This window comes from Aythya fuligula, chromosome 1 (genome assembly GCF_009819795.1).
Source record: "Aythya fuligula isolate bAytFul2 chromosome 1, bAytFul2.pri, whole genome shotgun sequence".
Lineage (NCBI taxonomy): Eukaryota > Metazoa > Chordata > Aves > Anseriformes > Anatidae > Aythya > Aythya fuligula.
Genome location: NC_045559.1, coordinates 72,356,461 through 72,371,848, shown reverse-complemented (window position 1 = coordinate 72,371,848; position 15,388 = coordinate 72,356,461). Strand labels below are relative to the sequence as shown.

The 15,388-nt window shown below is 36.9% G+C and overlaps 1 protein-coding gene across 1 annotated transcript in view; it reads right to left on the bottom strand.

Moving 5' to 3' along the window:
* The window catches only part of SMC1B (structural maintenance of chromosomes 1B), a 35,034-nt gene extending 19,863 nt beyond the window's left edge, over positions 1-15,171 (bottom strand). Inside the window, exons 1-10 of the mRNA XM_032186066.1 lie at positions 15,063-15,171; positions 13,190-13,382; positions 12,511-12,619; positions 11,103-11,306; positions 10,523-10,761; positions 9,896-10,154; positions 8,360-8,500; positions 6,911-6,993; positions 5,760-5,967; positions 2,652-2,837 (exon numbers count right to left, since the gene is read on the bottom strand). Of these exons, the coding sequence (XP_032041957.1) occupies positions 2,652-2,837; positions 5,760-5,967; positions 6,911-6,993; positions 8,360-8,500; positions 9,896-10,154; positions 10,523-10,761; positions 11,103-11,306; positions 12,511-12,619; positions 13,190-13,382; positions 15,063-15,171 (1,731 nt within the window). The remainder of the gene's footprint in view (positions 1-2,651; positions 2,838-5,759; positions 5,968-6,910; positions 6,994-8,359; positions 8,501-9,895; positions 10,155-10,522; positions 10,762-11,102; positions 11,307-12,510; positions 12,620-13,189; positions 13,383-15,062) is intronic.
* Between the last annotated feature and the right edge of the window lie 217 nt (positions 15,172-15,388).

Here is a 15,388-nt window from a genome sequence, read left to right as displayed (position 1 = left end):
GTAGAAACAGATCTGTTTTTCATGTTCTGTGTACAAAACAGTCCTGAAACCTGTAAAGCCTCACTTTCAACAGACCCTTGTGCTCATGGGGACTTCAACCAAGCAGCTCTCTGCTCAATGGACAACACAGCAGGACGTAAGCAATATAGGAGGCTCCTGAAAATCACAGACAACTTCCTCACCCATGTGTGGGAGGCATCTGTGAGGAGAGGTGCTCTGCTGGACCTCATACCAACAAGGAGAGTCTTGATGCAAAAGATGAAAGCAACTTCGACTGCAGTGACCCTGTGATAGGAGAGTTCAGGATCTTAAGAGGAGAAATTAGGTCAAAAAGCAAGATGATGACACTGGATGTCAAGAGAGTAGACTTTGGTCCCTTTAAGAATCTGCTTGGAAGAGTCCCATGGGACAAGGCCTTGAAGGGAAGAGTGGCTCACAAATGCTGGTTAATTTCAAGGATCCCCTCCCTCCAGGAGAGGTCTATACCAACATGCAGGAAGTCAAGTAAAAATGGCAGGAAGGCTACAAGGAAGAAAAAAAAAAAAAAAAAAAAACAAAACACAAACAGAAGTATACAGAAGATAGAAGCATGGACACAAGACCTGGTAGGAAAAGAGAGGCACTATGCAAGCACACAGATTACAGTTAAGGAAGACAAATTCCAAACAGAATTGAGTATGTCCAGGGATGACAAAGGAGGAGCTTCGGTAAGTGCATAGATGGCAAAAGAAAGATGAGAGAAAACACACACTTTCTGCTGAATGAGGCAGAGGACCTGGTGTCAAATGGTATGATAGAAGACCTCCTTTACCTCAGACTATACTAGCAAGACCAACCTTCAGGAACACCAGGTCCCAGACATCAGTTGAAGGCTTAAACAAGGAAAACATGCCCTTGGTGAAAGATCAGGTCAGTGAATGCTAAAGCAAACCAGAAATACAGAAGTCCACGGGCTCAGATGAGATGAACACACAAGAGCTTAGGGAACTGGCTGATGGGATGAACACACAAGAGCTGAGGGAACTGGCTGATGTAATTGCAAGGCCACTTTCAATAACATTTGAACAATCACGATGACTGGGAGAGACGCTTGAGGACTGCAGGAGAACAAACATCTTTCTCATCTTCAAAAGGGACCAAGAAGGAGGACCCACAACACTACAGGCCAAACAGCTTCACCTACAACCCTGGGAAGGTGATGGAGCAACTAATTCTGGAATCCATTTCCAGGCACATGAACAAGAAAGTAACCAGGAGCAGTCAGCACAGACTCACCAGATAGCCTTCCACAATGAAACGACTGGCCTGGTAGATGAGGGAAGAGCAGTGGATACTGTCTGCCTGGACTTCAGTAAAGGCTTTTAACCCTGTACCCAACACGATCCTCACAGACAAGCTGTTGACGTATGAGCATTCAGTGAGGTGCCCTGAAAACTGGCTGAACTGCCAGGCTCGAAATGGAGGAGGCCAGAGGCCAGTAACAAGCTATGTATCCCAGTAGTCAGCACTAGGATGTTCCTGCTGAACATCTTCATTAATGACCTGGATGATGGGGCAGGGCGCACCCTCAGCAAGTCTGCAAATGACACAGAACTGGGAGAAGCAGCTGACAGACCAGAGGGTCATGTTGCCACCCAGACAGAGCTGGACAGGCTGGAGAACCAGGCAGTAAAGATCTTCATGACATTCAGCTGAGGGAAATGTTAAGTCCTGCCCCTGGGAAGGAATAATCCCATGCTCCGCAACAAACCGAGGGCTAAAAAACTGGAAAGCAGTCCAACAGAAAAGGACCGTGGGGTCCTGGTAGACACCAAGTTTAGTACGAGCCAGCAAAGTGCCTTTACAACAGAGAAGGCTAATGGTATCCTAGACTCAACTGACAGCACTGTGGCCAGCAGGTCAAGGGAGATTATCCTTTTCCTCCCCTCAGCAGTGCTGTGGGAAGTATTGTGTCCAGGCCTGGTCTCCCCAGGACAAGAAAGATATAGAGCTACTGGAGTGCAGCAGAGGACTGCTAAGATGATTAAAGGGACTGGAATGTTTCTCCTGTGAGGAAAGGCTAAGATACCTGGATCTGTTTAGCCTGGAGAAAAGAAGGCTCAAGGTGATCTCAACAGCATGTACAAATACCTGTAGAGACAGTATAAAGAACAGAGACAGGTTTTTGCACTGAGGTGCCCAGTGCCAGGACAAGAAGCAACAGGCACAAACAGAACACAGAAGGTTTCACCTGAACACTAGGAAGCCCTTCTGTGCTATGGGTCACAGAGCAATGGACTAAGCTGCCCAGAGAGTTCGTGGAGCCTCCCTTCCTGGAAGCATTCAAGAGCTGTCTGCACATAGCCCTGGGAAATGTGCCCTACATGGCCCTGCTTTAGCAGAGTGGTTGGACAAGAACACTTCCAGGTCCCTTCCAACCTCAACTGGTCTGTGATAATACTTCACAAGGCATAAAACATCTAAATATATAGGCAGAAGAAGGGTCTGAATCTCATCAAGAGCATGTAATGTTTTGAGCTTTACAGTCGTTCTCAAACCATGTTTGCTTTACTGTAGCACTTAAGCCTGTTTTAGTTAGCTTAAAGGAGACAGTATCAAGATTTACAAGTGTATTAAGTTGCTGATAACAGGAAAAAGAAAAATGTACTTACATCAAGGTAATCCAAAGCAAGAAAAGTTTCGGGTTCAGCTCGTTCTTGTTTTAGGAACCGTATGCAATCTCTTGCTGTTTTTTCCGTGGCAACAACAATAGCAGTCATGTATTTGCTGAACACTTTGGTGACAGCAAGCTGGTATTTTTTATGAATAGGTTGGCACAAGTCAAGCAGTCTTCCAAACTGAAGATAAAAAATATGGAGAAATAAAAATGTAATTAGTAGTCATCAGTCCAAATGGCAAAGTATGACTTCAAAATCTGAAAACGTTTAATTTCTTCCCCTAAGGTGACAGTTACATACATCTTATTGCATTACTTGCAATCTTTAGCATGTACTTTTAGAAGTACAACAGAGTGACAATAGTAAAATTGGCTAAGCATCTTTTTTGGCTGGAATGAAAGTGCCTAATACAATAAGATCTTTGACTGATAAGATCCTATATAAATAGAACGGCTAACTGGAAAATGACAGCAAGAAAGACTAAACAGCCTACTGTAGCTTCAACTCAAAAAATAAGTTAACTTCTTATAATAGTAGCATGAAAAAGAGTCAAAACTGCTTTTCTTGTACTGTGCAGTCCAAATAATTAAGCCTATTTTGCCTTATATTGAAGTATCACCTCCAGAGATAAAATTTATTCCAAGTGCATACTAACTCCACAGAATGACAGTAAATCTAAATGACAATAACAAGATTATTTGCCACAGATCAAAACATATTAAAAAAAAAAGTATGATCAGATACAGGTATTATCAGATTATCACTGTGATGCAATAAACAACCACCTACTACCAAAAAGCAGTTACAAATTCTAACTATTCTTTCAAGTTCTGTAATACACTCGCTTTTGCTCTTTCAACAGCTGTTCCCACCCATGAGAACTCTCACCTACAAGAACTTCAGTTCTTTGCTGTGTATGTTCCCTAAAGATCTTTAGTTCTGTTCCTGTAATTTTAGTTACAGTTGAACTTTCCCTGAAAAATTAAAGCCAATGCACATTCTGAACATTGTAATCTATAATTTTATTGAAGAACAATTTTCCTGCTTGTTCACATATAGCTACTGGTCTCCTGCATTTCTATGATTTTATGTTTATTATCAAATGATAACAGGAAGACTGTATGTGAGCATGTGAGGAGCTGTATGTGATAGGTCATCCACAGCATTATCTGATGCCATAGTATAAATAATATAATTTACAGCAGATCAAATTGTAGCTTACTATGATCTGCTCTTTTACCCTTCTCTTGGTAAATGCTTTCAATTCTCTGAAACAAAAAGAATAATTGCAAGGATAACACACAACACTATAAACGCCTTCATTTAGTTTCCTCATTTTCCTCAGTTTCATCAACTTGGATGTTCCTGTCTGCAACTCAGGCATGTGATGTTTCAGACACTCAGAACTACACAGAGGCATTTGAGTCCAGGTGTAATGCCAGATTTCTATGGGAATAAATAACAGCCGCCTAACAATCTAAAAACAGTAACCTTGCCAATTAGAACTACTAGTGTAGGAATGACATTTTGAAAATAAAATTGTAAAAACTGTAGTAAGCTGCAAAGTTCACTATGTTAATCAGACAAAACCATGAGAAGTGCCATGTGGCCTTTACACAGCAGGACTCAAGATTGCTGGGTGGCTATTCCAGTACCTGGAACGTTCACTGACCATTAAAAAAAATATATTTCCAGAATATAAACTTTAACACTGATTTAAGAACTAAATGTTTTGAAACAATAAGGCATTTGTATTTTTTTTTTTTTTTTTTTGCCTATGAAATCCAAAAGACCAACACCAAAATTTCCTCTAGTTCTGACTGAGGACTTAGTGGACTATCAATCAGATGAAACCTGTCATGACCTTTCATCCTGAGACTTTAATTTGGATTGTGTTCAGTAATCTAGAATTAATACATCAAAGGAAGCAGCTCAAAGCAACTCTGCTGCCTCACATGCTGCTGTTTTAAGTTATCCACTTTCTATTTCCAAAGCCATTGCATTGGTGAGTACTCTAAGTCTGCAGCTCTTGAAGGAAAATGACAGAACACCTAGGACACCAGCTCTCCCCTAGGCGAGCAAGGTATCACCAGTATGGTCCAATTCTTGTCATATAGGGATACAACGTAAAGAGAAAGCAAAAAGAGACATGCAGTCATTCTTCTGATTCTTTTTGAACATCTTGTGAGCACGTATTATAAAAAGCTAACACTTGCCACATGCTGAGGTTCTGTCAAAGACAAATAAGCAGAGCATAACTAAGAAAAAAATAAAATACTACGTTATTATGGCTGCACTAGGAAGCAGAGATGTCAACTTCTAAACATTTTTTTTTGTTGTTTTTCCAAAATGGAATTCCCAACTTGTAAATCTCAAATGAGTATGCATACCGAAAAGGACTGAGTATACTGAGGTATACCCAGGGAGCAACTATTCAGTTGATTAGATTTATTAAAGAGTTCTTACTTGGAGTTGCTTCCAGAGTCAGAATAATTATCTTTAAAAGTATCTATAAAAGTGGTGTAGACATGCCTCATAAAGCATTCAATCAATTTTGGTAAATATCTTGAGATCTCGTGATAACTTAGAATACACAAAACACTGACATTATCGGTGGGTGATTTAAGTAAAGCATAGTATTTGATAAACAAACCATTTGTGAACAGAAGTCTGGAGTATCGAGAACAATCTGGGGAAAAAAATGGGAACAAATGCACCTGGAGTATTCTTCCTGGGATAGATGGGCTTAGAGCTGATCTTCCCATTCATTTGTTCAAAGTAAGCAAGTCAATATGTTTTAGTATAGACAATCACAGTTTAGAATAGGAAAAAAAAAAAAATAAGTCACACTCCATAAAAAGCACACAAGCGATCAAAACTTTTTTGATGCAAGTACTAGTCTGTTACTGGAATCTCTGAAAAATAATGACAGCAAATGCTCCTCTTCCAGTAGTACTATTTTGCCACGTGCACTGAAGCAGGCCTGAAGCTTAACATAACATACAAGAGAGTCCACTTTACTCTAGCTGCTTACACAGTCTTAAGCAGAATTCTCAGTTCTGAATTGTAATATAAGGCATCTAAGTGAGGTCATTCAATTACCACAGAATCTGGATACAGTCTTCTGAGACTTTCCAGCAACTCTGCTCTCATTTGCTGACGCTTTCCTTCATGGTAATCGATTTTGGCATTCTGCAGTTCACCAACTATTTTGTTCAATTCTTCATTCACTTCAGCCATTCGTATTGTTGAGTTTTTTATTTCTTCAGTAAGTGTTTCTTCCTGACGTTTCTTCTCTGCCAATGACTCACTTTGAGCCAAAGCAAAGGGAGGAAAGCAGTTTACTGTTTCATGTATACAAGCTTTTGGTTTACAAAATTAAAATCATTCCAAGGCCACAGACTACAAAACAATCATTGAAGTCTTTTAGAATCTGTAAGAAGTCACTTACTGAGTTGCATTCTATAGCACAAGCTATTGCTAAGGTTTCCAAATTGAGTTCCAGTGTGAATTTATGACTGCAATATGAAACGCCATTATTGTATCCACCATCAATAAAAGGTCTGATATTGTAAAACTATGAAGGACTGAAGATTCTCATTCAAAACTATGACTCACTTCATGCCAATGCAAAGTCATTAAGGCTTTGCTAAACTCCACTACACAATACTTAATTAAAATAATTTTGTATCACAGTTGCAATGGGTTTGCTGCTATCTGACCATAGCAAAACTTTGTTCAGTGCATACACAGCACCGCTAAGCCAAAGTGCACGATACAGATGCATAGGAAGACAACAGGCTGGGAGAAATCTCTGAAGGTATCTATTCTGACCTGCAGAGAACAGGGCTAACATCAAAGCTAGATCGGGTTGGTCAACGTAGGGCTTATGTACTTTTATTTCACAAAGAGTGAAAATCAGGTAGAAAACAGAACAAGAACTGAGTTGTGCTCCTAATACAGTGTCAATATTAACTTGTTTCTAGAGCAGCACAACTACAACACTGCCCCTATTCTCTCTCTCAGAATTTCTACACTAATAGCCCCAAACCCTACGTGTAGTGATGTAATTTGCACACATACAAGAAATTAGAAGCGATTATAATAACGTTTCAAACAACATATGGGTGTCATCATATTTCCTACTTAATTTGACAGCTAAAGTAACAGGAAAAATTAATACCACAGCAGAAGAATTTGAAAATACGTTAACATACAAGAAATCTAATTAGCTTTTACTTTTTTAAACATACATGCATAACTTGGTGTACTCTTCCAACTTCTCTATTCGTCTTTTATGCTCTTCTATCCGTTCCACAGTCTGTTTAATGTTTTCCTAAGAAATCACATATAGAATGTGTTAAGAATCAAATGATTTTATTTACTTATTTATTTCACAGCAATATATAAAGCTCTTAATTCCAAGTACTGAGATGCATCTTTTCTTCCTTGTAAGTATTTCATGCTGACGCAACAGCATCTATTTTCAATAGCAGATTAAGCTGCACTATGAATAGCAAAAATAATTTTACCTTGCTGGAGACGTTACTGTACTTTTCATGTTTGGCAACAGTTCAGAGAAAGCCTCTTCAGCACAAAGAATCACGACACCATCAGTGGGATAATTTTACACACAGTGTTAGTAAATTACAGGTGTTAAAACAAAAAATGTGCTTTGCAAGAATAAAAGCTTTTTCCTAACCCCAAACAAAAACATAGTACTAGCAAAAACAAACCAACAACAAAACAAGCCTTTTCAACTACTCAAACTTAATAAAAACACATACTACATCAAGTGAAAAAAAAAATACACATTTTATTAAGTCATAACTTCCAAAATCCTTGTGACCTATTGTTTTGTTTCAAAGTACGTTATGTATCTCTATCATCTCTAATTTTAAATCTATTGGTCTCCTTCTACTCCTTTCTATTTTTTAAAGGCATGTAACATTTACTAGCAATGCACACTAATGATATTTTGATATCTATATTTAAAGGAGGTAAGAGAATTGTTATGCAAAAATAGAGAAGCACAAAGTTCCAATTTATTTTAATAGGAATTTCATATATATACACACATGAGTAATACCAACTCTGAATGGTAAGACATACATTTTATGAACTCTCAGCATCCCTTATGTCCTTCTCAACACTAAAACAGAATTTGTGGTGCACAAGGAATAGAATTTCACTTTTAGTTAGTGAATAGTTTCTTCTGGTACCTAGTGCTTCAATGAAAAAAGCATCCTATCAACAGCAAATGGATGTACAAGCATTAACTTAAATATGATGGCAAGAATGACTTTACACCCTCAAGCTATCATGTAAAATGTAGGCTTTTCTATACAAGCAAATTCACGTTTAGAACAATTAGATGTAAGGACCTCTAGAAATGGTAACATCCTGTCTGATGGACTTTTGAGTTTTCTGAATTCTGAGCAACTGTAAAATGCTACAGCCAGTGTTCACAAAATAAAATCTGGTTGCATGGGCCCATCCAACCATTCTCTGAACAAATATACAAGTCATTTTGTTAAACTTGTTGCAATACGAAAACTACACGAACACTCACAATCAATCTCCTTTGCTAAGGATTTGCGATAAAGCACTTTATGTATTTATATAGACATTTAAACCAGAGGCACAGGTACAGAAACAGAACATTTTTCTCTTTAAACGTAATTCTAGCTGGATACAAGTACCTCAACTTCTTTTTTCTTTCTCCTGTTAAGTTTCATCCTTTCTTGATCCGCTTTTTGCTCCCACTGAAGTTTTTCTAGCTGCTGGGTTAGCGTAGCCACTTTCCTTCTTGCTATTTCCTTTAGCTCTTTATAGCGCTCCAACTGGGAAAAAAACAAAAAATTTCACACCACTGAAAGTGGGATGGCTCATGGTTTTATATCCTCAGTTAGTAATTATCTACCTTATTAAAAAAATATTACAAAAGCCAAATAATTTTTAGTCATTCCAGCTATTAATTCCATTATCAGCAATTATATTAAAGGAAGAGTCAATTCAAAGCTTACACTTATTTAAGACCACAGACAAGAAATATTTAAACTTAAAACAATTTTTATCTTCCAGGAAAGTTCATAAAGTTGACAGTACTTTACAGCGAACGGTAACACAGAAGTCTTTGCACAGGCCAAAATTTGTGCAGATTTACTATAACACCATTCTTATTACAACATTTCTACATTATCAAATATATACTTTTAAGGTTAACATATGAAACAACACTTTAAGCAATGCCGCAAAGTTACAACTAATTTGACAAATGTGTCTAAAGTGCAGAACACAAAGATTCACATGCTAAAATAAGCAATCCCTCAGGTTCTCCATTAATTGATCAGAAAATACTTTAAGGAAGAGACAGTGGAGACGAGAAGCTAGTACTTGGTTTTAGGAGGGTTTTGTCACCAAATGGTTGCAAAGATAGCTTTCTAAAATGTGAATTTACTGTAAAATGATTCAGTACTTCCCTTCTAAAACTTGAAATAAGCTCACTTTTGAGTATCTCAATTTTAGATTCTGACCCACATTGGGTGGGATTACAACACGATCTTGTTTGCATTTTTGTTTTCATTTTCCGAATTGAAAACAGATTTCAGCAATATTTAATTTCTCAAAATGGATCCCCTCAGCCCAAGACCCTACAAGATATTTTCTCGCCTACCCTCCCATACTGTACTTTCTGGACTTCCACGAAGAAAGAAAAACACTAACACCAACCAATCAACCCCAAACAGATAAAATAGCCTAACCATGGATAATTACATGCAGCTATAACCCTAACCCATAGAGGCAAGTCCCTGCCTACAACTCTTCTGAAAGTTTCCATCAAACTCTTCTCAACTTCTTATTCACTTGAAATTCATTGCTTCTTTCAATAGAATACCTTCTCCTATTGCTTAGAAGACTACACACCCTGAGATATGTACCACATCTAATGTCAGAACAGGACATTTCTAATATTCAGATTTCCTAGAACTGTTCACTGCTTGGAACTTCCCAGAAATCTGCCTGTTTTTTCCCCTTCTACCAGAAAGGAGACAGCTCAGTACCCCAAAAGACTGCAGCATCATTTCTATTTATCTGATTAAGAGTCTCTGAATAAAAGCTAAAATCTTGTTTTTGTTTGAACTCAACAGCAAGAACATTAGAAATCACAGATTCATCAGTGTGGATTTCAGACTTCACTAGTAAACAACACTTTGGCTTTTGTTCTCCCAATTCACCTGACTTTCTCTCAGCTCAATATCTGCTGCTCTCTGCAATATCTCCTCTTTAGTTTTCTTCTCAAATTCTCTCCACGCCTTCTCAGTTTCATACAGTTCTATCTCCAGGTCTTTTATGTTCTGCTTTTCCTTATCACAGTATTTCTCCTTGTCCCTCAGAAATTTTTTAGACATTTCTATTTTCTTGATTTGGTAGGAAGTGTTTTCTTTTGCTTTTACATAGAGGGCTCTATGCTGAACCAGTGACACTTGAAGAGTCCTAAAGGAACAAAAAACAAAACCATCCCCTCAAACAAACATACAAATCAAAAATGGTTGCCAGCTGCAAGGCTACATACCCACAGATGATTTTTTTTATTTTAATATCCATGGAAAATATAAATGTCAGTGAAGTACAACAGTCTAAAATCTCATGGCAAACACATTATTTCTATAATAAAATTACTGAAAACTTTGGGAAGGATGGTACGACCCCAATATCTAGTTATTACTTTTACTGCTACGAACTGACTTCCATAGTAGCATAGATATATCACACTACCTGCTTCAGCAGGAAATGCCTGCCTTCCAAGCAATTCCCTTAAAGACTGTGCTTTAACTATCAGAGAACTTGATTGGAAAACTTACTTCATTTCTCCTTCCAAGCGCTGTTGGTCTCTATTTAGTACACCAAGCACTTTTTTCTTGGCTCTAAATTCATTTTCTGCTGTAGCAAGAGAATCTTTCTTGATACTAGCCTCCATATTCTTTTCATCCAACCTTTTTTTCATAAAGTCAATGTTTTTTTCATTGTAATAAAGCTGGAAAAGCTGTAGCTGTATCCTGTTTTCATGCATTTCCTTGATGAGCATCTGGTAACGATCTGCCTACCAACATTAAATTTATTAGTTCAAAACAAGATTTTAAAATAACCAGAAGTCTAATTTCAAGTCCAAAGTGGTATTGGCTAACATACCAACAGCTATAATTCATGTAATGTGCACTAATCAAAACTCAGATACCTAAGTCATACCCTTAAATCAATTATCCTGGCAAATCTACCCTTTAAATTATCACATTTTTATAATTATATACTTAAAAGTACAGAAAATTACGTATATTAAAGTATATTGAAAAAATACTGTATGAATGAAGTGAATTTTAAAAAACATATCTAAATTCCTAAATGATGTAAAATTATGCAGAAAAATTAGGCAATTTGAGTTACCTCCTCTTTTTCCATCTTTGCTTGTTTGCGTTCTGCTGCAATACTTTTTTTCTTGTTATAATTAAAGTGTGCATCCTCTTCTGCTTGCTCCATTTTTTTCTTTTTTCTTTCATATTCCTCAGCATATTGCCATGAATTACTGATTTGTTCAAAAAGTTGAGTTCTTTCCTTTGGCTTCTTCATTGCAATCAGTTCTACTGTTCCCTACAACAAAATTGAAAAAAACAAACAAACAAAAAACAACCTGCAGATTATTATGCTATGTAATGTGAATTTCTTCTCCATAAGTATATAATGAAGATTTATCTCCTGATATTTTAAGGGTTAGCATAATTGTAAGTATGTACTTTTAGATTCAACCCCGAAGTATAGAAACAAAAGGACTACAACCTAGCCACTTCATCTGATTACATAATTTTATAATACCAGTAATTGACTAACAGAAACACCTTCAAACAAAATCTACCTGAACAAATCAGTGAGCAGTATCAGAAAGCCAAAATTAAATGTCATTAGTCTCTTTAAAGGAACTGAAAGTAATTTTCAATGAAAAATAAGGTAACAAGAAAGATTTTAAATAACAGTTTCAAAAGCTTAATAGCTGAAGTCAGTGCACTAGAAAATTCTTTAACTCCCAAAGTTAATGGGTGCACAATTTTTATCCATACATTAGCTAGTCAAATCTTTGCTGACCTGAAGGAATTTCAGTAAACTGTATGACTTATTTTTTTTTATTGGTGGGCAAATGCCCTCACCACAGTAAGTATTATCACAAGAAGCACCTATACCTACTCCTTCTATAAGACGGAAAAAATTAGTTCTTCCTTTGGAATTTTACATCCATAGTTCAGTAAATATAAGGAAAACAATCTCATGAAATGTATTTATCATAAGCACGTGACATTTCTGACCAGTACCACTAAATACTTCTGAAGCAATAAATCAATAGCATTTTCAATCCCTAAATCTTAACACAGACGTATAAATTTTCATTTATCTTGACTAACAAGGAAGTTATGTGATGCAATAATCTTTTTCTAGCACTAAATTCATAAAATAAACATTTCAAAATCTAAGAATCTTTAGTTTCTTTAGTTTTCTTTAATTTTTATTTATTTATTTATTTTTTTTAATTTTTAGTTTAGAAGTCTTTAGTTTTAAGCATCCAAGTCCTGAATTTCTTCCAAAATACTTTCTTTCTTACTAGTACACTCATGTATACAAAAATCCGTAATTTACATTTCACAGTCTTACAATTCTTAAATGAGATCAGGATAAAGTTTATTGGATTTAAACTATCTAAGTCTATCAAATTAGAAAACTAGCTTGACTATTAAATAGATACCTGTTACAGATATAAAATAATCTCAGAAATTTGTTTGCTTTACAAAATACCTTAAATGCTCACCTGAAAAATAAGACAATTCCTAGCTTTGACAAGTATGCCTATTTTTTCAAGCTCAGATATGTAAGTAGATCGGGTGACTGTTTTATCATTGAAAATAAATTCAGAACAACTATCTAAAGGAAGAAAGAAGAAATAATCACTGTAAAACGGCTATAACACAAAACACATAGGTAAAATTATTCCGCTTATATTTCCCCCTAACCGAGCAACCTCCTCAAAGAAGAAAATGGATTTCAACTTTTCCCTTAGTCATTTCAGTAACTTCACTCTTCTGTACTGAAATTCTAGCTGCATGCTTACAAAAAGGTAACAGATGCTTAAGGGCTTGTACTTCCAGCAAGGCATCACACTCTAGTTTCTAGACTATGGAGTTCCTACACCATATATGTATTCCTAATGAAAATTCTACAGATCAAAAGTACAGAGCAAATAGCATATTCATGGTTTGGTTAATTTTTAACTTTGCCCTTACTGTTTTTTCCATGCAGTTTTTCAGTGCACTTTTCAATGCTATCAAGATGCTGCTGATGGACTGTAAGAAGTATTTCAAGACTCATGGGCTCAATTTAACCAAACATGACAGAGTATTAGGCATTTGAAATTGAAAGTTAAAATTCCTGGTCTCCATTTTTTTATTTATCAGTCAGGTACAGAATGTACCTCCAGAAGAATCTACTACGTACCACGGATAACTCTTGAAAATGTTTTTTCTTCCCCATCTTCTTCACAATATACTATCTTTACGCTTGCTGTAGAAGAAACTGGTTTTCCAACATGCGCTCCATGAATAAGTTCTCGAACACTTTTAACTCGCAAGTTAGATATCTTTTCACACATCACAAAACTAACAGCATCCATTATGTTAGATTTTCCTAAAGGAAAAAAAAGCAACACACATGAAAAACATAAAACAGTGAGTTTAACATGGCAGAAATTAAGAGATTTGATTAACAATTAACTTAAAAAAAAACACATGTAGATACACAATTCTATATTAATTCTAATTCTGCATTCCACTGAGGAAAAAAAATAATATTATACAGAATAAAGAAATCCATTCCTAAGATGCAACATACTGGCAGCAGATAAGCCTATCTGTAATAAAAATCACAACTAAACTGTTACATCCAGCCTGCTAGAACCAGTTGAACCAATTTTACACAGGCATTTCTAGAGGTCATTAAACTGAACTAGCAACATCATAATCCTCACAGTTTCCTTTGCATATATTATTCTACAGTTTCTTTATATATATTATTATATATCTATTATATAATTATTATATAATGCTGTCAGAGAGTTCTGCTGCATAAGGACTCTTTCACATAGCAATAGCCTTTGCCCTAGGACTGTGGTGTTCTGGAGAACACAAGTACTTTCCCACATCCATTCACCGCAACAATAGAGTTTTCTGAAAATACTCCTTAGACTAAAAAAGAAATCTCTTCATTGAATCCTTTTTCCTTTAGTATTGATCATTTCTATTGACAGTTTAATTAGCATCTGTCTTTAACCTTGCTACTTTAGCAATAATTTGACTCATTTACCAGAATATCAAAAAGGGATTAATATCAGAGTGAAAATAGAAGGAATAAAATATAATTCAGATATCACACAACTTTCCCATTATTTTTTCCTGAATCGTCTATAAGATTCACCTCAAACAGTGCCCGGAAAAAAATATGCAGTTTTGAGACTTGCAAATATTTAAAAGTGAGGATAAGTCAGGATGATTCAGGATATGATAATGAAGCTAACTGACAATAGCTAGCTATTTAGATTCATCGAACACACTCCAATTAAAAGAAAAAAAGGAACATAAGGATCTAAAAGCTAAATCCTAAATTAAATCACTAATATACTGGGGAACTAAGACCAAAACCTATCCCCATCTTTGTGGTTCTTCATCAGGACATCTCACACTGCATATCACATTGCTCTCAGTCAAATAAAAGATTAAATCCCATTTTTCAAATGCAGCTTTCAAAATTTGGTTTGCTTCTGCTGAAAAGTTCCACCACCCAGTGCATAACAACGCTTAGTCACATCTACAAGCAAAGGCTCTTGTGGACTAAAATACCATAAGCAAAGTAGCAGCCATCCCAAACGGCTGCTCTCTCCCCTCCAGAAGTGCTTGCTCATAATGCAAAGACTACATATTCTAACCAAGAAGCGTCTTTGCATTACTACACTTTACAACCCTAAGCATTAAAGATGCCTTTTCTTCAGGAAAAGAATAGGGAAAACTAGAAATCCACCTCTCTAATTGAAGAAGCAATGGCAGCTCAGAAGCTTCCAGAAGAAGGTGTATGTAAAGGGATTTGAAGCAGGCCCACAAGGTCTACCTTGCCCTGGGCCAAACCTTGCAACTCAACAACCTGCTACTGCCATCCTTATCCACTCAGCCCCTACTGCTCTACCAACACACCTACCACTTTCTCCTCATTAGGCCCCCAGAGCTAAACGTGGGCAAGCAGAGCAACCAAAACCTCTATCTTTGTATCTACAGTGAAGAAGACTGTCTGCCCCCAAGCCCTGCAGCACACCGCTACCTGCTCCGTTGGGCCCAATGATGCAGTTGAACCTCATGAAGGGGCCAATGACCTGTTCCCCCCGCCAGGACTTGAAGTCCTTCATCACCAGCAGCTTCAGGTAGCCCATCCCTGCAGGGACACACACAGCCCACAAACCGCCCGCACAAGATTTAAATAATCGTTTTTTTTTTTTTTTTTTAATTAGGTTACGTCCCGGGACCGAGAGGAGAAGAAAAGCTCACGCCGCCTCGCCCCTCAGTAGGCGTCGAACAGCGCCGCCGTTAAGAGGCGTTATTAGCGGCCGCCATTAACAGGTGGGGCTTCGGTTGCCCTAGCGACCCGCT